General features: G+C 45.4%; 1 protein-coding gene across 1 annotated transcript in view; it reads left to right on the forward strand.

The window, feature by feature from the left end:
* Nucleotides 1-9,117: 9,117 nt before the first annotated feature.
* LOC103723881 (ADP-ribosylation factor GTPase-activating protein AGD3) overlaps nucleotides 9,118-22,061 on the forward strand; it is a 39,888-nt gene continuing 26,944 nt past the window's right edge. Inside the window, exons 1-6 of the mRNA XM_017846814.3 lie at nucleotides 9,118-9,695; nucleotides 13,278-13,354; nucleotides 20,372-20,472; nucleotides 20,877-20,947; nucleotides 21,818-21,880; nucleotides 21,976-22,020. Of these exons, the coding sequence (XP_017702303.1) occupies nucleotides 9,651-9,695; nucleotides 13,278-13,354; nucleotides 20,372-20,472; nucleotides 20,877-20,947; nucleotides 21,818-21,880; nucleotides 21,976-22,020 (402 nt within the window). The 5' untranslated portion in view covers nucleotides 9,118-9,650. The remainder of the gene's footprint in view (nucleotides 9,696-13,277; nucleotides 13,355-20,371; nucleotides 20,473-20,876; nucleotides 20,948-21,817; nucleotides 21,881-21,975; nucleotides 22,021-22,061) is intronic.

The following is a 22,061-nucleotide window of genomic DNA, read 5'->3' on the forward strand; positions in this document are numbered from 1 at the left end:
GCCAGCGGCTCTGCCTCCACCCACTTGGTGAAGTAGTCGATTGCAACAATCAAAAATTTCCGCTGGGCTGAAGCGACGGGGAATGGTCCGAGGATATCCATTCCCCACTGTGCGAAGGGCCAGGGCGCGGTGATTGATGCCAAGGGGACAGAAGGGACTCTCTGGACATTGGCGTGGCGCTGGCAGGCGTCGCATTTCCGTACGTGATCCTTCGAGTCCTCCAACAAGGTAGGCCAATAATAGCCTTGCCTCATGATCTTGTGCGCTAAGGACCTAGCCCCCAAGTGCGATCCGCAGACGCCCTCATGGACTTCGCCGAGGACGTAGGCCGCCTTCGAGGGGCGGAGGCACCTTAAGAGGGGGGCGGTGAACGAGGTCCGATACAGCCTCCCTTCATAGAGTACGTAGTGGGCGGACTTCTTGACAAGTCGCCGAGCTTGATCTTCGTCTTCAGGGAGGATCCCTTCGGCGAGGTAGGCGACGAGCGGGTCCATCCAAGACGGCTCCGGATCAATCGCCATCACCGCTCCAGCCTCGCCGATGCTCGGGGCATCCAGGGTCTCCAGGTAGATTGCCCTCGACAAGTTGTGGGCCTCTGTGCCCACCAAGCGGGACAACCTGTCGGCCCTGGCATTTTCGCTTCTGGGGACCTGCTGAATGTCGACACTGCCGAGGTCGGGAATGAGTGCTTGCACCTTCCGGACGTAGTTCTGCATGGTCGGGCTCCGGGCCTCGAACTCCCCACGAACCTGCCCGACCACCAGCTGGGAGTCGGTGAAGACCTTCAAACGCCGAATGCCGAGCTCTCTGGTGAGTTTGAGTCCCGTGACTAGGGCCTCGTACTCCGCCTCGTTGTTGGTCACTGGAAATCCAAACCTCAAGGCATACTCGGCTATCACTCCATCAGGACTGGTAAGGACCAGCCCGGCCCCTCCACCCTCGGGGTTCGACGATCCATCGATGTGAAGCGTCCAAATCGGGAGGTCGAGGCTGGGCGTTTCCGGCGGTCTAGGTTCCGCCTCCTGCACCGTGCACTCAGCGAGGAAGTCTGCGAGCACCTGGGCCTTGATGGCGGGTCGAGGCTGGTAGCGGATGTCGAACTCACCGAGTTCTACTGCCCACTTCACCAGTCGTCCCGCATTCTCGGGGTTGCTGAGGATCTGCCGTAGTGATTGATCGGTTAAGAGGGTGACCGAATGAGCCTGGAAATAGGGGCGAAGCCTCCTGGTCGCGGTCAGCAGCGCGAAGGCGATCTTTTCAGCCTTCGTGTACCGCGTCTCGGCATCCCGTAGGACCCGGCTGATGTAGTACACAGGCTTCTGGAGCTTTGTCTCTTCCCGAACCAGCACCGCACTGACCGCGGTTGGGGAGACCGCCAGATAGAGGTAGAGCATCTCCCCTTCTTGCGGCTTGGACAGTAGGGGAGGAGACGCCAGGTATTCCTTGAGCTGGTCGAATGCTGCTTGACATTCGGCCATCCAGAGGAAGTCTTTCGGGCGTTTTAACACCTTGAAGAATGGTTGGCAGCGTTCGGCCGATTTTGCCACAAATCGTCCAAGCGCGGCGACCCTTCCAGCGAGCTCCTGAACCTCCTTTACTTTGGTCGGAGGGGACATACCTTGGATGGCCTTGATTTTGTCTGGGTTGGCTTCGATACCCCGCTGGTTGACAATGAAACCGAGGAACCTCCCGGCCGAAGCGCCGAAGGCGCACTTCGCTGGGTTCAGCTTCATGCGAAACTTCCGCAAGGTGGTGAAAGTCTCCTCCAAATCCGCGATGTGCTGGTCTGCATGGCGGCTCTTCACCAGCATATCGTCCACGTACACCTTCGCTGGGCCGTAGCTTACCTCCCTTATGAATCCTGCCTCCAAGAGCTTGTCTACCTCCTGGTCGACCACCCGGATCCGATCCGGGGCACAGTGTCTCTTCTTCTGCTTTATTGGTCGGTGGGTCGGGTCGACGTTGAGGGCGTGAGAAATGACCTCCGGGTCGATCCCAGGTACATCGGCCGCCGACCAGGCAAATACATCGGCATTGGCTCGGAGGAATTCCACCAACCGGGCCCGAGCTCCCGGGTCGAGATTGGCGCCGACCCGGACCGCCCGGTCGGGGCGGCCTTCCTCAAGGGGGACTTCGACCACTCCCTCGGCCGGCTCCCCGTGCCGCAAGGCCACCTCGTCTCTGGCATCAAGGGACTCGACGCTTAGGGCTTCCACGGGCTTCTTCCCTTTGAGGGTTGCTAGAGAACATTGCCGTGCAGTCGGTTGGTCACCTCGGACCTCTCCGATCCCGACCGCCGTGGGGAACCGCATGAGCAAGTGGTACGTGGAGACCACCGCGCGAAGGGCGTTCAGCCCGGGTCGCCCGAGGATAGCGTTGTAGGCCGAGGGAATACGGACGACCAAGAACCCGAGTCGCACCGTGGCTTCTGCGGGTGCGACGCCCGCAATCACAGACAGCTCAACGACACCTTCCGCCGGGACTGCGTCACCGGTGAATCCTACGAGGGGGGTGGACACTTTGTGCAACAACTGTCTGGACAAGCTCATCTTTTGGAAGGCCTCGTAAAACAAAATATCAGCTGAGCTTCCACTATCCACAAAAACACGCCTTACATCATAGTTTGCCATAGTGAGAGAGATCACCATGGCGTCATCGTGGGGAGTCTGAACCCCCTTTACATCCTCATCAGAAAAGGTGATTACATTGCCGACCCTCTGCCTCTTTACGACGGCCGTCCCTGACGCTTCCGTCGAGCCCCCTGCGTTCCTCACGGGCCGAGAGCAGCCCCCAGTGATAGTGTGGATCACGCCCGCAACGGGTCGATTCTGCTCCCGAGGCTCCGGAGGAGCCGGGTCGGCCGGACGCGGGTCTGTGGGGGGACATCGGTCGCTCACATACCGACCGAGACGCCCCCGACGGATAAGAGCCTCGATCTCGTCCCGAAGCTGGAAGCAGTCCTCTGTGTCGTGGCCGTGGTCGCGGTGGTACTCACAGTACGCCCGGGAGGGCCTCTTTCCAGGGATCCTTCGTATCTGTCTCGGGGCCGGGAGGTCCTCCCGCCCCTTGATCTCCATAAGGATCTGGGCCCGGGGAGTCAGGAGAGGGGTGTACCGGTTGAAACGTCGGGGCGGAGAACGAGGGCGTGGGGCGCCGTGGTTCTTCACCGGCGACGGGCTTCTGCGCCGACGCTGGGGCGTCGGGCTCCTCCTCTGGCGTGCCTCTTTCCGCCTTTTCTTCCCAAGCTTTTGTGGGATCTCGGCGGCCTCCTTGCTCCGGTGGGCGGCCGCCTCCTTGGCGTCTGCATACTGGTTCGCCCGGGACAACAGCTCTGGGAAGCTCCGCGGCAGGCGTTTGTCCAGGGAGAAGGTGAGTCTGCCCTTCCGGAAGCCACGCTTCAGGGCTGAAAGAGCTACCTCCTGACTCAGGTTCCGGACCTCCAGCGTAGCCCTGTTGAAGCGGGTAAGATAATCCCGCAGGCTTTCTCCCTCGTTTTGCCGGACATCAAAGAGGGAGTCGGAGACCAGTCGCCGCCGGCTACTGACGGCGAAATGAGTGATGAAGAGGCGAGTGAACTGGTCGAAGGACCGGATTGAGTCAGCCTCCAGCTCGGCGAACCATGCCCTCGCCGGGCCACGGAGGGTTGCTGGGAAAGCCTTGCAGAGAAGGGGATCTGATGCTCCGTGGAGGAGCATAAGGGTCCTGAAACTCTCGACGTGATCCCGCGGGTCCGCCGCCCCGTCATAGGGCTCGATCGTCGGCATTTTGAACCCCGGCAGATTCGGGGTCCGCAGGATCCTCGAGGCGAGCACCGGCTGGGAGGAGATCTCTAAGTCGGCGAAGGGATCTTTGGAATGGCCCTTCAGGACCTGGAGTTGTCGGTGGAGATCGTCCACCCGCCGGTCCAGGGAACGCGACCGGTGGGTGGGAGACAAGGAGCGGCGAGAGGGGGATCGACCGGAGCGCGGGTTCCTCGAGGACTGGGGGGTCTGGGAACGCGCCCGGGCCCGCCTCTCGTACCCCGCGCAGCTCCGGTGGGAAGGTCCCGGCAGAATGGAGCGTGCTCGAGAATCCTCCTCGCGTCGGCGCTCCTCCCCATGGGAGAGGAAGGAACGCGAGTTAAGGAGGACAGGCGAACGCTCAGGCAGCGGCGGCTCCTGAGCCTGCTGCGGCGCCCGGGACATCGCACCCTGCAGATTCTGCACCGCCTCCGCGAGGGTGCGAACCTGCTGGGTTAGCTGGTCGAACTGGGCGGCTTCGACCATCTGAATGGGCGGTGGGGCGGTGGAGTGTTGCTGAGAGCGTGTTGGGGATGCAGCGGCCTCCCGGCCAGTGGCGCGAGAGGCCCCGCGACCGGAAGCATTGGAAGCTCCACGACCACCTCGCCGTGCCATTACGATCGCTCTGAGATCCGGGCCCTCCTTCTAGCGCCATCTGATGTGGGGTCGGAACCCCGACACCAGCCCGCACACCGGACGAGCAGGGAAAGCATCCGCGTCCTCCCCGAGGTATTGTCCGCTCTGGGATTGCCGCTTCGGGTCTGCGGGAGGTCGCCCAGGGCCGTGGCCCAATGACAGTCCCGAGCCCTGCCGGCGCGGGGGTCCGCGGAGGTACTACCCCTACCCTCACGGTTTTGTCCCACAAAAGGGCCCTCGGTGAGAAGAGGTGTTTGCACCCCCCATTTAAGGCACAGACCTTTCCGCTGATTATCCGATGTGGGACTAAACTGGGAACCCCATCCCACAACACAGCCCCCCCAGCGGGAAAGTCTGTGCGTGGCCGGGGCCCTCCTTCTAGCGCCATCTGATGTGGGGTCGGAACCCCGACACCAGCCCGCACACCGGACGAGCAGGGAAAGCATCCGCGTCCTCCCCGAGGTATTGTTCGCTCTGGGATTGCCGCTTCGGGTCTGCGGGAGGTCGCCCAGGGCCGTGGCCCAATGACAGTCCCGAGCCCTGCCGGCGCGGGGGTCCGCGGAGGTACTACCCCTACCCTCACGGTTTTGTCCCACAAAAGGGCCCTCGTACCCCCGCGCAGCTCCGGTGGGAAGGTCCCGGCAGAATGGAGCGTGCTCGAGAATCCTCCTCGCGTCGGCGCTCCTCCCCATGGGAGAGGAAGGAACGCGGGTTAAGGAGGACAGGCGAACGCTCAGGCAGCGGCGGCTCCTGAGCCTGCTGCGGCGCCCGGGACATCGCACCCTGCAGATTCTGCACCGCCTCCGCGAGGGTGCGAACCTGCTGGGTTAGCTGGTCGAACTGGGCGGCTTCGACCATCTGAATAGGCGGTGGGGCGGTGGAGTGTTGCTGAGAGCGTGTTGGGGATGCAGCGGCCTCCCGGCCAGTGGCGCGAGAGGCCCCGCGACCGGAAGCATTGGAAGCTCCACGACCACCTCGCCGTGCCATTACGATCGCTCTGAGATCCGGGCCTTTCCTCTAGCGCCAACTGTTGCTGGTGGTCCAAACCGAGAACGATTGGCACAGCGGTGTGAACGGGGTTCCCTTGGAGTTGGGTTGATTGCGCTCCACCTTCCACCGGGAAACCTGCAGGCAAGCCTCGCACCACCACCTCCCCCTCCCCCCCAGCCCCATATATATCAGGCTGGGGGGTTTTTCCGGGGATTCGTCATCGTGTGGCACGATGGGGCTGCCACTGACATGGCCGTTACAGGGCGTCGTGGGGCAGCGCTGGGTACGGCCCTGGCAGGGCATAGTGGAGCTCCGCTTTGTACGGCTGTTATAGGGGATCGTGGGGCAGCGCCGGATACGGCCGTTGCAGGGAGTAGTGGAGCAGGGGGCCGCGGCGTGCCTCAGAGGAACAGTCTGTTGTTGTCGAGAGATTGCCGACTCGGGGTCGGATGACTGGATCAGGGGGCAGCCGACTCGGGGTCGGGCTGCGGAGCCGAAGATATCCGACTCGGGGTCGGATTGCTGGATCAAGGGGCAGCCGACTCGGGGTCGGGCTGCGGAGCCGAAGATATCCGACTCGGGGTCGGATTGCTGGATCAAGGGACTGCCGTAGTCTTCCTGGGCGCGCGTGCCGGTCACGTGGGGCATGGTGGCTAAATTCCCCCGTAACACTAACATTCATTATTTAAATATACATTCTTATAAAAACTAAATTTATGTCAACTATAATGTTATTATGATTATGACCCCTAATTGGCTACCAGTACAACGTAAATGCTTGGCGCTACGTACAATAATGGAGTCACCAACCCCATAGATGTAATTAATATTTGTATAGCCAACGGTGCATCTAAATGTACCAAACAGCACCCTCTACCATGAGGTCCACCGTTCAGGACCACTCGATCAACGTGCCGCCAAAAGAAATTTGGGACGGTGGGATAAAGCTGAAAGGAGGAACGATGCTGTCACATGGGAGGGCTACAAAATACATAGCAATAAAATTAATCTAACTCTTTGGGGTCCATCTATTGGACGGTCCTGATCTCTCGATTTTGAATGAGACACCACTCCGCGACGGTGGGTCCCGCCGTCCTAAAAGAAGGGGGAAGCCCGAAAAGCGAAAGCAAAACAAAACTGGGGCGGATTGAATGATTTCCTCCCGGTGGCTGGTCGACCGTGCACTGCACCCAAACTGGCACTCATGACGTAACCATGCCGTGGGACCCAGGTATCAGTGTGGAGTGCAATTATGGTGTGATTTCGTGCAATAGGTGCGGGGGGGCATCGGTTCCCTTTTAGAATTTGCTCGGCTCATGCTCATTCCGCCTTCCATACTGTCAGGTCGGGCGGGGTGCCTTTCGTAATTAAACATAAATTATTATAGTCTTCACATCTTAATTATAGTGGGGATCCGATCACCAGTGCCGGTAAATCTACTCTCCTGTTTTTGACAAAGGGAAATATCAATATTTTTAAAACTAACAAAGGGAAATATCTTATTTATTAAATTATCTACCATAAAAAAATCCTTTTTTGTAAAAAATTAACAAAGGGAAATGTCTAATTGGAAAAACTTGTACTAGTGAATTCTAAGATAGAATTTCTATATCAATAACAGCCCTAGTTTTACACTAATTTTATATACCCAATTTGTAGAGCGTATGATGCATGCAAAAAAAAAAATATTATATCGTTGAATTTCTCCAACGAAAAATGCAGATGCATTTGGAGCCCTTCATGTCAAGATTTTTTTCTCCTCTAACTTTTTTCTTAGAGAAGTTAAAATTTTGAAATATATTTGCATTTTATGCAAAAGAAGTGAGAGTCGTTTTACACGATGTTCAAAAAATATTTATATTTCTCAACCATTGTCTTGTAAAATAGGATTATTTTTTAAAAGTTTTAAGCTTCTATAAATTGAAAGGGTTTCCTCAATTTTTTTAGAAAGAAAAAGTTATAGTTTTAGGTAAAATGGTGACCCTCTATAGTTACATATATTTGTAGATAATCATTATAATCCATATATATTGGATATCTAACCGTCAATGTTTCTTTTTCTTCTCCCCTTTTAACTTTTATGTGCATATACTAAGTAGCTAATATACTTACAAATTGGCTAGCTAGAGATAATGCATTGCTGTGCTTGTATTTGAGTTTTCATTTTTCTTAAAAAATGTTGGTTCCACCATGACAAATTTTGGAGGCTATTTTATTTTGACAAGAGTATTATATATATATATATATATATAGATAGATAGATAGATAGATAGATAGATAGATAGATAGATATTTGTGACTAAGTAACATGGTTTGTTGAAATATTGACATGCAAATCTCTATTTGCTATGATAATTGATCAATGGAAAGTACAAGATTTTCACAAGAGAAATCTCAAAGTATATTCTATATGATTTGCATACAATTGTTCGGAATTCTAGCAATCTCCGTATAAGCAAAGAATATGTATAGAATCTGATTTTTTATATAAATTAGCACTTGGATGATGCATTCAACTTATGCAGAACTATATCTTTTATTCATACATAATAAAATTTGAGGTAAACATACATGAAATATCAATTAGAAACCATCAAGAACTTTTAACGTATCGTTACCTTTAGTCATGAAGAATAATTCCTATAGTATGACGTAAATCACTCTTCATAGCTTATATATAAATGTTTGGATTATGTCCACATGCATTAGCACATGAATTGCATATAAAAGAAAGCATAAAATATCTATAATCATCTCCTAAACCTATTGTCTCTAAGTTAATAATAGAACATTTTCACATTGAACCAATGCATCTCTCTTCTCTCTTTTAAATAGAGGTTGAGAAGGACATATTTAGAAAGGTTGAAAGTATTTATAATTGTGTGAAGATTAGAGATCGAGGATTTGGTTATTCGATCTAATTTAATTTTTATAACAATAAATATAATTAGTTAGAATATAGTTTAATCAAGAATCTATAATTAGAATACATGCTTTACTATATTACTATATAAACATGATAAGACCTTGATATATTTATTCAATATAAACATGAGATTGGGCATTTTGTTATCCACACATGTTGACCATCTATTCGTAGCAACTCATAAATCCAAATTTTCAATAAATTGATAGCATGGCACATCCGATGCCCATGCTATTGGAATAAACTCACTCTCTAATAGAGGCTGAAAATGGAGTCATATTTCTGATTTGCTAGGATAATAAATTAAAATTTATTTTAGAAATTTAAAATAGACATATATAAATGAGGGACACACAAATAGAGTTGTTAGGAGAGCTTTATTCTGATAGTAGAATAGAGAAATCTCAAATAATTAATTTTTTATACCAAACAATATTTTTGTATTTATCTAATAATATGATAACAAGAATATTTTTATAAAAATAAAAAAATAATACCTTTTACATATTTCTGAAACCATGCCTAAATTCCTAACTAGTTGTCTAGTTGATGTTAGAAAAAATAGAGAGAGAAAAACGAAGAGCTGGCAGGGTGAGCTGTCCACTGTTTCGTGAACTTACTCACCCGGCGGTGACCGTCTTCTATCTACGCAAATAATTAGCAACGAAAAACGTCGGTAGGTTAAAAAAAACAAAAAAAATGTCGGTCAAGACACCGCCGAACCCCGCCGTTTTAAGACCAAAATTCCCTCTATATCCGGTCAATAAAAAATAAATCCCTCAGAAAAAAAAATCCCTTTGTTTTCCCTTTTTCTCTCTCCTCCTTTTTCGCTTCCTCTCCTTTTTCTCTCCCTCTCTGAGCTTTCTCCCCAATTTAGTTCATTGGATTCCCCAAATCTCTTCGATCAGAGCCGCTTCTTCTACTTAATCCCCTCATTTCGTCGTGTTTTTCCTCTATTTTCCGTGATTTCTTTGGATTTATAGGGTTTCGGGAGCTTGGAGCTGAAGAGCTCGCGTCCTGGACGTGGAGAGATCTAAAATCGGAGGAAATACTGGTGGGATTCGCCGGGCGAAGCTTCTCGTGATGATCGGGGTCGAGAAATTGGAGTGGATTTGTATCCACGGCGGATCTGGATCCGGCGGAGCGGGATTGATGCGGTGGGAGCTCGGTTTTTCTGGGTTCTGTGTTTCTCTGATGGATCGGATGGGTCTTTGATCGTCCGGGGGTGGATTGGAGGTCGGGTTGGGCGAGCTGGGGATTGGAGCGTGGGCGTTGATGAGGATTTGGTGCGGGGAGGTGGAAAAGCTTGCGGCTTCACCATGTATTTCACCAAGCTCGATGATTCTCCCATGTTTCGGAAACAGGTGAGATGCTCTGAACTGAGAATGGCTCGATAGTTCCCTGTTTTTGAGGCATTTAAATGCATGCATTTTTTTCTTTATTTCTTTCCTTTTTTTCCTCTCTTCCGATGGAGATGTTAAAGGCGACCCGATGTACCCCTTTGGGAACATCGGGTCGCCTTTATTCTTGCAATAAAATTACATTCATCAGCAAGCTGCAACATCTCGGCCATAGGATTTTTCTCAGTAGTATACGACAGACATATTGTTTCAGAAAGGTGGTATTTTGAAATCGAACACATTTATGCATGCACACACGCACATTGATCAAAGTGTAGTTTGTTTGTTTAATTGATTGGGAGGTTTCGATGACATTGTGAAGACATAAGTATTCAAATCATTGCGTCATGTACTTAGAGAAGGAAGTTGCTTGGTGTCACAGCCAATTGTTGAAACACTTTTTTTTTGACACAAATATCCTTTTCTGAAGACCCTCGGTGTCAGATTTAGCTCCCGTAGCAATGAGATCCTTGGGCCTCTCCTGCCATATGCTCATCCAGTCTCCTTTTGAGAAGGCAAAAAGCTCAATCGAAATCCAAGTTTGATGGTTCCATTTTTTCATTTTAAATGAATGATGGTGGGTTTTTAGGACTCCATACATAAACAGGCATGATATGCCAATTTCTTCACCATCAATGACCAATCTTTTGCAGAGAATATTCACCAAATACATTCTCATGTCACATGAGAATAGCATGATGTGAGAGGGCCCCCCTCTGGGGGCTTGGCTCTGAGAGAGAGAGAGAGAGAGAGAGAGTGGCAGACGGCTGGATGAGGTCACGATACCCCCTCACCCGCTAACACACGAGGGGAGAAGGGAGCACTTGCCAACACACACACACACACAAAGGGTAGAAGGGAGAGAGAGAGAGAGAGAAAGAGAGAGGTGGTTGAAGGAGGCAACTATGGGAGAAGGGAGAGATATAGGGAGAGAGTGAAAGAGAGAGGGAGAGAGAGGTGGTGGAAGGAGGCAAGCGAGAGGGGGAGAGGGTGTGCAAGAGGTGCTAGAGGCTGTGGAGTGGGTGGCTGGGGTCATGTGGTAGGGGTAAAAAGGGCACGACGAGAGGCAGTGGAGGTGGGTAGGGTGTTGTGTGGTTGGGATCGGGAGAAATAGGGGTGCTTCTGCTATTTTAACAGGGTGGCCACTGTTTATCCAAGAGAATGTGGGTACCGCCTTACTAGCAGGCCCTAGCATGGGCTGGGCTTGGGCCATGGGTCTAGGTATTACATCCTTCCCCCCTTAATGAAATTTCGTCCTTGAAGTATGATTCTTGGATTCTCAAACAATTGAGGATACTTTTGCCTCATATCATCTTCCAACTTCCAAGTAGCCTCCCATACAAAATGATGATTCTATTTCACTTTAACATATGGAATAACACACCACTTTAATCTCTGTTCCTTTTGATCTACAATTTGCATAGGGTACTCTTCATGTGTCGGACCCTTTCTGAGTTTCAAGGATTCATATTCCACAACATGGTTGGGATCCGGTACATGCTTCCTTAACATAGATACATGAAAAATATTATGTACACCAGCAAGTGTAGGTGGCAAGGCAATTCTATAGGCCACGTCACCAATCCTTTCTAGTATTTCAAGTGGATCCACATAATAGTTGTTTTTTTTTGTTTCCTTTTGCATCGTACATCAATCCCTTTGATTTGAATCCAGAGTTGTCTCATCCCCTGTTTCTTTCATTGACTTGTCCCTTGCTTAGGATTATTTGTGGTTCTGACCGACAAAATTGGAAGTTCTGATTCTCTATTTGTGTTGGGATTCTTGTACTTTTTTATCTTATGGACAAAATACACTGTTACTGCAACAAGTTTTTTTTAATTTTTTGTGGTATCTAACAAGATAGAGATGTGCATTATTCATCTGAAACCAGGTTGAGCCTCACTAACATATGTTTTCCTTTTGGGAATATATTGCTACATTACCCAGCCCTCCTCTCGGATGGAGCAATACCTATGAAATAAGAACTTACAAAAGTTCCGATCCCGGATAAACTCCCAGAAGCAGCAATTGTATGCTTGACTTAGGAGATTGATAGATCTAGGATGTGTTCAACTATTATTTTGATGAAAGGGTAAATTCTATTAAGACAGTGTGGAGGTGTTTTTTTTTTTTTTGTGCTGCTGTTTTATAAAGACTTGTAGAAAGTATATCAATAAAAGGGCAGCTGTGGGCGGCTAGTTTTTGCTGAAACGATTAAGAAAGAGGACAATTGTAACATAACCCTAGACGAAAGTCCAACCATTGATCCTAAAAGTGACTGGAATTTCAGAAATTCAACCTGACCACAATTCTGATTGAGTCGCTTTTGGAATGGCTGGAAGTATGAGAGGGAAGAGTGGGATGTTTGTGTGTGAGAGAGAGATTGAGTGGTTTATTGTAGGTGCTATGGAGATGGTCAAGCTTGTTCTCTTGTTCCAAGGTTTTAGATACCAAGGTTTCATTCTTGATGAAACACGGGCAAAGGCCTGGTGGAATCAAACCATACTGACAGCATCAACATGAGTATGCCATGTCTGGAGAAGAGAATACCAGATTTCTATACAGTAGCACTCTGATGTTGCAGAAGTGGAGAGTAAAGGAATTTGGTGAGGTGAGGAGACCAAATGGAGAGATCGAAATGGGCAGAAATAAGAGAAGGCAGCTTCAAACAAGATGTAAAATGGTAACTGGTGTTGCTTAAAAATAGCACTTTTTGGCAACTTTTAGTGCAAACAAGCACTTGCAAAAGAAATGTGTTTGGTAACATTATATGAAAAGTTAAGGTCCCTGTAAAATATTATTAAATTTTTGGCTCATGTTTTAGTTGTGTTAGCTAGTCTGGTCCCTCAACCTGAACTTAGATAAATGGCTTTGGTGCAGTTTTCCAGTTGTAACTCAGTCATCTGCATTATGTGTTTGCGAACACTGCAAAAACATCTAGATTGGTTGGGGCAGTTCAACTTATCAGCATGTGTTGTATACTTGTATGTCTATTATACCGGGAATTGAATATAGTAAGCTTACAAAGATTCCAGATGGCACCATCTTCTTGATTCTCTTAATTTCGATATGCTGCTACATTTCATGCCCCTCTTTGTACTCTATTTTTGTACTATGATATATCTTATAGGTCTGATGGAGATATTTTCCGCTGCACCTTTGTCAGTGAGAATTTTCCATTTTGTCATGAAAGAGTTGAAAAAGGGAAATGCTATGTAGTGCAGTAAATTTGTGTTCCATATTATAACTCAGTGAGTAGGGGATAACTTCCTTTGATCTCATTTGGAAGATCATGGAAATTAACTGACAGAAATAAATCAGATAGGGGGGAGAATGGCAAATTTTTGCAGTTATGTACTTCTTGTGTTGGTGAATTGCTAAGTGATATGGATGACCAAAAAGCGTTATGGTTGTAAAAAGTAATTGAATAGAACAATGAATCATTTTGCTTTTGTATCCTTGATTTTGCGAAGTTTGCTCATGTCTCACTGAGTTTTATTCCTTCAGCATCATATTGACAGCTGGCTTGTATTTCATGATAAACAGATTCAATCGCTTGAAGAAAGTGCCGAATCATTAAGGGAGAGGTGCCTAAGGTTTTATAAAGGCTGTCGCAAGTATACGTATGTCAAGATCTATGTTTCTTTCGAACTACCTTTTGAACTATACTTGTCTATTGGAATTTCATTTGCATGATAAAGTAGGCATATACATTGAGAAAATTATGCAATCATTTTGGTTTTGAGTATTATGACATAAACATCTAAGTATCACACATTATCATTATGTTTCTTGTGAAATTTTGGAAAGTTTGTCTCTTTGGATGAGTACACAAGAAATGTCCATCATCAGAATAGAGATCATTTGTTGTTCATAATTGGTCTCTTTAGTTAGAATCTTAGAATAATTTAAATATAATTACATCTTTCAAGGTTCACCATCTCGATATTAGACCCCGTATCGGTGCTACTAGCATAGTGTCGGTATGGTACGGTACGAAATTTTTTTGGTATACCGAGAGTTGATACACCACCTGTACTGGGTATCGGTACCGAATTGGTATGGTACAGTATGGTGTACCTTGCTTTCTTTTAATATATTTTATTATAATTTTTTTACTTGTGATTAGATAGGTGATATGCGCACAAAATGTATGTTGTGTAGGTACTATAAGGTACTACCACACATTGTTCTACAAGTGTAAATAATTCTTTCCATGATATGCTTATTAAATTAAGAAATATATGCTTAAAAAATTCTTAGAGCTTATATATCTATTATAATTCTTATGGAAGGAATTTATCACTCCGATTTCTTTTAAACACCTAGTCTCAATGGGATTATGAACATAGCCTGCTACCCTCTAAGAAGGGTTCTTATATTTTATAACTAGTATTAAATATGGCAGGTTAAAAGAAGGATGGGGATAGGGACATTATTCTCGTGGTGGTCCTACATATCGTTTCTCTCCACTTCTTTTTTTTTTTTTTTGCTAGAGCTGGTGGATCATACCTGACGAGTACGGGTGCACCCAATAAAATTAAAAATTATAATACCTCGGAGTGCCAGGAGCAACTCCTCATCTCCAGCCCACAAGATATTACCGGAGTGATTGGCTATATAAGCAGCCACCCAATCCGCAGTCTCATTAGCTTTATTGAAAACATTCTTGGCCTGGAAGGCCCCTTCATCCCTCACCATTGCCTAGATATCTCGGATCAAAGGGTGAACGTAACCATTACCCCTTGGGCCCTCTCGAATCCAACTGATGACCGTGGCCGAGTCTCCCTCCAGGATGATGGAACTGGACTATAAAACACACCGGGTATGACGAAGGCCCACCTAAGCGGCCCTCAGCTTTGCATCCGAAACCGATATGTCGAGAAGTTGACTGCCCTCTGCAGCCACGATCCTGGCAGACAGGTTCCGAATAATAAAATCCGCGCTGCCCCTCGTACCTTCGTCCAAGACAGATCCATCGAAGTTGATCTTGAGAAAACTCGGGGGTAGGGCTCCCAGGTGAAACATCATACGGGATGTTGCCAAAGCAGAATAGGAACCCCAGATGTTCCGAGCTGTTAAGGTTCCTTCAACAAGTATAATGTGACTGAGCTCCGCCGCCTGTGCACGGGCAGCCTCCACCACAAGTCTCGGCAATATATTGCGTTCACCAAAGGTTCAGGCGTTCCTAGCTAGCGAAATCTGGTAGGGCATGCAAATCGCTCGAACCACCTTCTGGCGAAGCAGTGGGGACTCTGAACATCGTCGCATGGTCGGTAAAAACTGGTCCCTCTAACCCCAAACCTTCCGCAGGATCTCTGCCAGTCGCCAAGTTGCCCTAGCTCATGTGCACTAAATCAAAGCATGGTCCATCGTCTCTTCTACACCACAATCCGCACACTCCAAGGGAATCCTTTGTCTTCGTCCACTAAGTACTGCTCTCGTCGGAAGACGGTCCCAGACCACCTTCCAGAAGAACAGTGTTACCCTCGGATGGAGTTCCAAGCGCCAGATCCAGGCGCAGTCTGGCCTAGGCTCGTACTCCTACTGAAGAATGTGGGAAAGGTTGCCCACATTGATAGTGGTTTTGGTAGAGGTGCTCCAAACCCGCACGTCTGGACCTACATACCCTGGTAACGGGAGGGATCAGACCCACTCCACCAGATGTCCCTTGGAAAGCGGAACCTGCCTAGTTTCGTCCCATGCAGCCCCCTCCAGGGATAAGGAGATCACAGACATGCAGACCCTCCGCAGCCTCGATGCTAACCGTAGTCGGCCAATGCCATACGGGGAGGGTATCTATCCACGGGTCCTCAGCCACATCAATATTACGCCCATCGTCTATTAGCCATCTGGTGTGTACCAACGCAGTAGGCAGGTACCGCGCAATCTCTCGCCACAGGAAGGAACATCTCCGTCCTCCTCGGGCTGGTGTTTCAGGGCCCACCCACCCATAGCGGGCTGCTATGGTCCGACTCCAGATCCCTTGCGGCTTCAAAAGGAACCGGATTGCATGCTGGGCAATGAGCACCTCTCGTCTCTCCATGAGAGAAAACCCAAGGCCACCCTCACTGAATGGGAGGTACATGCTCTCCCATGCCACCAAGTGCACCTCCGACCACCTCTATGCGAGCCCCATAAGAAGCTCCGAAGTAGCCGCTCAATCTTCAGTAGCACTGTCCTCGGCACCACCGTGTTTGCCATGAGATAGATGGGCATGGAGCTAAGTACAGATCTGATCAGCGTCAATCTACCTATCATAAATAGAAGCACTGCCTGCCAATCCTCCAGCCTACTCTAGACCCGTTGCACCAGCCCAGTGCACTCAGATACTCGCGGTCTCCTACTTGTGATCGGTACATCCCGATGGCTTCAGGTCCCATCCTACTCTGGCATCCTTAGAATTCTCCGGATCCCCCGTCGAACCCCAGGCGTCGTGTTAGGGCTGAAGGAGATGGTGGACTTTTGGGCATTCACTCTCTGCCCAGACGCAACGCAGTAGTCGGCCAACACTCTCCACTGCCTTTAGCAAGAGTTTTTGTTAATGCACTAACACTATGATTGACATGATTACTCTAATCATAACCAAGATACGCTCATCTCGATATTGAACTCTGTACCGATACCATGCTAGTGCAATGTTGTCGTGCCCTGTATGGAGGTCGGTTCGGCGTACTAAGATTCATACTAGTAGGTATATTACGCATTAGTATGATGAACCATGATCATAACCATAAGCAACAAGATTTAATTCGATGATTTAGGGCCAACATATGAAGTTCTTTTACCTCTCATTTCTGTTGCGGGCTATAGTTTCTGTCTTTTCTAGCTTTTCTAAATATTAATGATTTTTCTCTATCCCATTTCTTCAACACATGTTCAACATGCTTTCTTAATAGAGGCCTCCTTGGATGTTCGCTTCTCATGCCTACTATCTCGGTTAGTACTCTATGTTCCATATACTCTAATATACACTTCCTTTAACTTGCTTGTTTTTAGTCCTATCTAGTGGGTTTGAGTTAACATTCACCTTAACGTTCTCGTCTTTGCTGTAGAACGTTCTCATGCTTAATGCTATTTGATCATCTTTATTGCTTATAGGAATTGTCCAACATTGCAAGTCACAGAACAAGGTCATAAGTTTCAAAGGCATTTAATACCCCTGAAGTAGTTGTTTAGATGCTTTTTAGATATAAGATAATTAAAATTCTCATTCAATTTTTCCTGGCCATCAACTTTCTAAGTGGATTTATTTTCAATTCTATTTTAACCAAGACTGTGTTCCACATACCACTTTGCAGTTTTTCCATTTTATGGAAATGCTCATGCACTTGGTTTTCTGTCAATAATCCATTTTTAACATCTTTTTCTCATCTCATCGCATCAGAATTATTATACAGTGAAAAACTGCACCGAATATCACCTATTACAAGTGTAAAAGCATGTGGGCTTAGGGCTGCCTCTTTGAGTAGCCTACAACTTGAAATTCATCTCATCACAATTACATATGACAATTGTAATTAGTCCATATATGTCCAGATATTTTTAAAAGAACCATATAGTGAATCATTCTTGACACTCCAAAATGCATGCTATCACAGTCAGTTGGATTGTTTTGTTTCATGGGTTGATAAATTAAGTTGTATTGTCATTGCGAGCCAGTGAGGTGCCCATGATTAAATCATAATGTTTCTCTTGTTCCTCTTATTGTATTTAAAATTGGTAAATGACCAAGTATTATGAGATCAATGGATTTAAACCAAACTTATGAGATGAAAACTATAGACATTCAAATGCAAAGATAATTATGGAAAAAAAGCTAGCAGTAGCATTGTAAGGGAGTCATAGAAGCAATATAGTGATAATCATATCTTGTGTCAGCTTGTGAACAATGCACATCCTCAAGCATCATATGCTTCCAATGAGTTGTACAACATGAATATGTTAAGGAATGGAATGGAGAATGCACTAATGACACATGTAGCAAGGAATGACAATAGGCTTCTAAATGGCTTGCTGAAAATGCTGGATGTGATCAAAACGAGAAGATGAGGGGGACTGAGCATGCAATGCTTATAACTCTAATTAACCTCTTAAGGGAGGACATGCTTTTATGAACTTTCATGATGATTGAAGTTGCCCACAGGTATCTTTTGACCCCCTAGGGAAAATCACACAAAAAAGTACTGATTGATATTCTGTTATTGCTGTTTGATTCTGTTGAAGTGCTAGCATAAATCATTGTTGTAAGGATGTCATCATCAAGAATGCTGAACATGTGCATCTATTTTCGTATATTCAAATGTCATTGATAACTATAGAATTCATGGTGGCGTTCCTCCTCATTTTTTAAAATTGATAAAATTTTAAGATTAGCTACACAACCATATACTATCCTAGGGAAATTGTAGCCACTTGCAATACATCATTTAGTTTTTTTGAAAGTATTGGTGTTTCCAATGTGACCATCCCATAATAATTACCATCGTCTTCTATGATAATGTGACTGATATACACCATTTGTGTAACTGCTAATCATTGATTGTTTGGTTATCATTAACAACAATGTTCTTATCAACTCCAACATCATTCCCGCCAAGGTCCGCAATACTAGAATAGGGTACCGTATTGATATTTTACTGGTTCAGTACGATATAGGTGGTATGGTACAGTAAACAGGCTTGCACACCTTTTTTTTGCTTGGTTTGGACTGGTTTTGCTCATATACCAAATAGCCTAGGGACCATTCTGGTTCCACACCGGTATTGTGCGGTTTGTGCCAGTACAAATGGTTCAGGATGTTTCTGTGGACGTTGATCCCCACAATCACATGATCTTTGACATTATCGATGCCATTGGTGATAACATCATGGATGTTTGTCAACCTTGATTGTCTCATATATGTCTTTGCAAACTTCTAGCTAGGCTTCCACTTGTCGTAAAATAGCTTAGTTAATAAAGTGAAAAGGGAAGTGGATATGCCCTATCCTTTTGTAGATGCTTTTCCATATTTTTAGTTAATACTTTTTAATTAAGTGGTCGAATAGGATCCCTATACAAACATAGAGACATAGAGATCCCTATATTATAACCTTATATTAGATCATTAATCAGCTATATTCATCCCAATATCTAATCAAATCCACAAAGATACGGATCTTCATACATGTGTAAACATATTCAGAAGCTCACTCCAGCTAGGACTCTAAAGCACTTCATGATCGCAAAAACAATCTTCCTGTACTATTTGGTTCTTCTGTCCATCAATCAGCTTCCAAGATGGAAAATGTGTTTCTATTGTAACAAAGCTCATTATCATAATTAATAATTTCACAAATCTAACCAGATCTCAGAATTTTAATCAGCCTTATTTTTTAATTTCATAAGAAAAGGAATTCATGTCCGCACATCTCTATCATTTTGAATGACATTAATATTGTAACTTTCCAAATCTATCGTAGGGATACCACAAACTTTGCTAGTTCTGTCACAAACAAGATGACAGTTACAATTTCTACTTCCTAGAGGATCCAAAACAAATATCACAAAAGAATTCAAGGGTCACCCTATGAATAGGGTTCTTGTACCTCATTCCAAACGCAGCAATTAAATGATATTGTGCCACATTGCCTCAAGCATGAGTCTGGATTTTCCTGTCCTATTCCTCTCATTGTACATCTCCATCAAGGTGCATGCTGCACCATGTTCCACCCTTCCTAATCTCAAAATAAGAATAGGTTCCGAAAAATTGACTAGGATCATGCTAAAATTTACTGGGATAAGAAATTACTTGGGAGAGACTTTGATTCCATTCCATAAGGAACAAGTTTGGTTTTAGCACTCTTTGATGACAATGAACTATGATCTCTTGCTATATAACATGTAGACCATTAACAAACTACATACGTGCTTATCTCAATTGTCTGTGCCGTTGGATAAAATTTGTCTAGAATCTCTAGATGGCATGGTTGATTCAAATTTTGTCCCATTACCACTCTGCTATTTGAATGGAAGTTTGTAGTTTCAGGCCTGTGATTGTTTTGAAACTCCTTTTGCACAAAACTTGTTTGCTGCTTATAAAGATCGTAGTTATTTTCATACATAAAGTTTATTATCTTAGTTTAAATTTGGAGCTTGAGGGTGAGGCTTGGTGCAACGGTATGGTTGCTCTATTGTGACCAGGGTGTCACGGCTCTGAAACACATAAATGGCCTCTCCGCACATGGGGGTAAGGCTGTATACATTTGACCCTCGTTACCCCACAATGACAGGAGCCTCGTGTACTAGGCCGTCCCATTTTTGTTTTAATTTGGATTTTGTAATAAACTTTACGATTTGCCCTTCCCCCACTTTTATCATATTGTTTATTTTGAATTGTTTGTCCAATGAAAAAGCTTTTGCATTTGGTGGAGTGAGGTACTAGCATGAACATTTGTGATCGGCTACTTATCTCTTTTGTGGTACAGTCTTCAGTAGTGATTTGATTTTTTCGAAACTTGTTCATTTTTACTAGCAATTTTGTAAAGTATACATGATGAGCAGGCAATGTCTACTCTCTTTCTCTTTCGGTATGTGTGTGTGTTTGAGTGCGTGCATGAGTGTGCATAGTGACACTTACGATGTGTTTGCTTGACTTCCAGAGAAGGACTTGGTGAGGCATATGATGGGGATATAGCTTTTGCAAGCTCTCTTGAAACATTTGGAGGAGGGCACAATGACCCCATTAGTGTCGCTTTTGGAGGTTAGTCCTGTGTTGACATTTTCATGTAATACTAATTACATTTTTTGGTTATTCCAGTGTGTTACTTTTCTGTATGGCTTTTCCTTTGCAGTGTTTGGTAATACCATATCATTTTAGTCCATTGCTATCAAGAAAAGCAATGATTATGTCACTCTGTGTGATAAAAGCTTGCTTGAGCAAAACATGGGTTAGAGTATTCAACTATTCATATGGTAGAATTCTGTGTAGTTTGTGTGTGTGTGTGTGTGTGTTTGTGTTTCTCCTCTCTTTTTTGTCCTTTCTTATGACTTTTTACCTGCCAAATGTTTCTAGATCTAGATAGGTGTTACTGCAATTATTTAGAAAGCATAGGAATATCGTATTGCTTGATTTACTTGCTTACTGGTTTTCTGTTTCTTATGCAGGACCTGTTATGACCAAATTTACAATTGCGTTGAGAGAAATAGGAACATACAAAGAAGTTCTACGTTCTCAGGTAAAGTGCCTAAGTTATATGATTCAAGATGTGTCTGTTTGTGTGAAAATAAAGTTCACCTTTATTACTTTCTTCTTGCTCAAGTAACTATCCATATATCAGAGGCTTGATAAATCTTCATACAAATGTGCCCAAAAGATGGGAGTTTTTTTTAATGTTTTTATTTTGCTCCATGATGCCCAATATTGTATCAGTTATTGGTATTATTAGAGTTACGCTCTAACTATCTTAGAAGTATGAATTCTGTTTGCCTTTTTTAAGGTTATTATGTTATGCTAGAGACTGTACCATATTAAAAATGTGAGATTACTTCAGATAAGGCAAGCTCTTGATAATCACAAGTGGAAAATGAGTTCTACCTGAATCTGTGTCAAATTATTAGAAAGGAGTCAGATATTGCACTAACTAGATAAAAATATTTGCCAATTTTAGATTTAAATGTGTTATGGCAATTTATATTGCCTCTTGCTGTCTTTACAGTATCACAGTTCAACTTGTTAGTTTAAGTAATGAGGAAGGATTTGAAGTAGCTTGGTTTCATGCTGGATATGACGTTAGAGCTGAATGGTGAAATAAATCTAGATGGCTATTTATGGATAGATTTCATATGTTTCTCAATTAGATTACCGGTTCATCATGATGCGCTAGTACATGCATAGCTGCTTCCTCTGCTTCATTTCATCTTCTGGTCAGCCAATTTGTCATCCGTTGCCACCTCAAGCTAGCATATATGATATTCACCATGTAGAGTCCTGCTTCTTCTTCTTCTTCTTCTTCTTCTTCTTTTGAATCATATAATCTGATTATATTTTGTATTATGGTTTTCTTTGCTTCTTCCAGTGCTAAATTTTTTGATATTTCCTTGTACAGGTTGAGCACATGCTGAATGACAGATTGCTGCAATTTGTAGATATGGATCTGCATGATGTCAAGGTTTGTTTATTATCTATTGTTTCCTGGAAGCTTTGGCATTGTTATTACTTTGAGCAACTTTAACTCTACATTGTATACTTCTCATCTTGTGGCAGGATGCTCGTAAGCATTTTGACAAGGCTAGCCTTCTCTATGACCAGGTCAGTTTGTGGGATTGTTACTTTATATCTTAATCATTTCT

The sequence above is a fragment of the Phoenix dactylifera genome, chromosome 9, assembly GCF_009389715.1.
Source record: "Phoenix dactylifera cultivar Barhee BC4 chromosome 9, palm_55x_up_171113_PBpolish2nd_filt_p, whole genome shotgun sequence".
Lineage (NCBI taxonomy): Eukaryota > Viridiplantae > Streptophyta > Magnoliopsida > Arecales > Arecaceae > Phoenix > Phoenix dactylifera.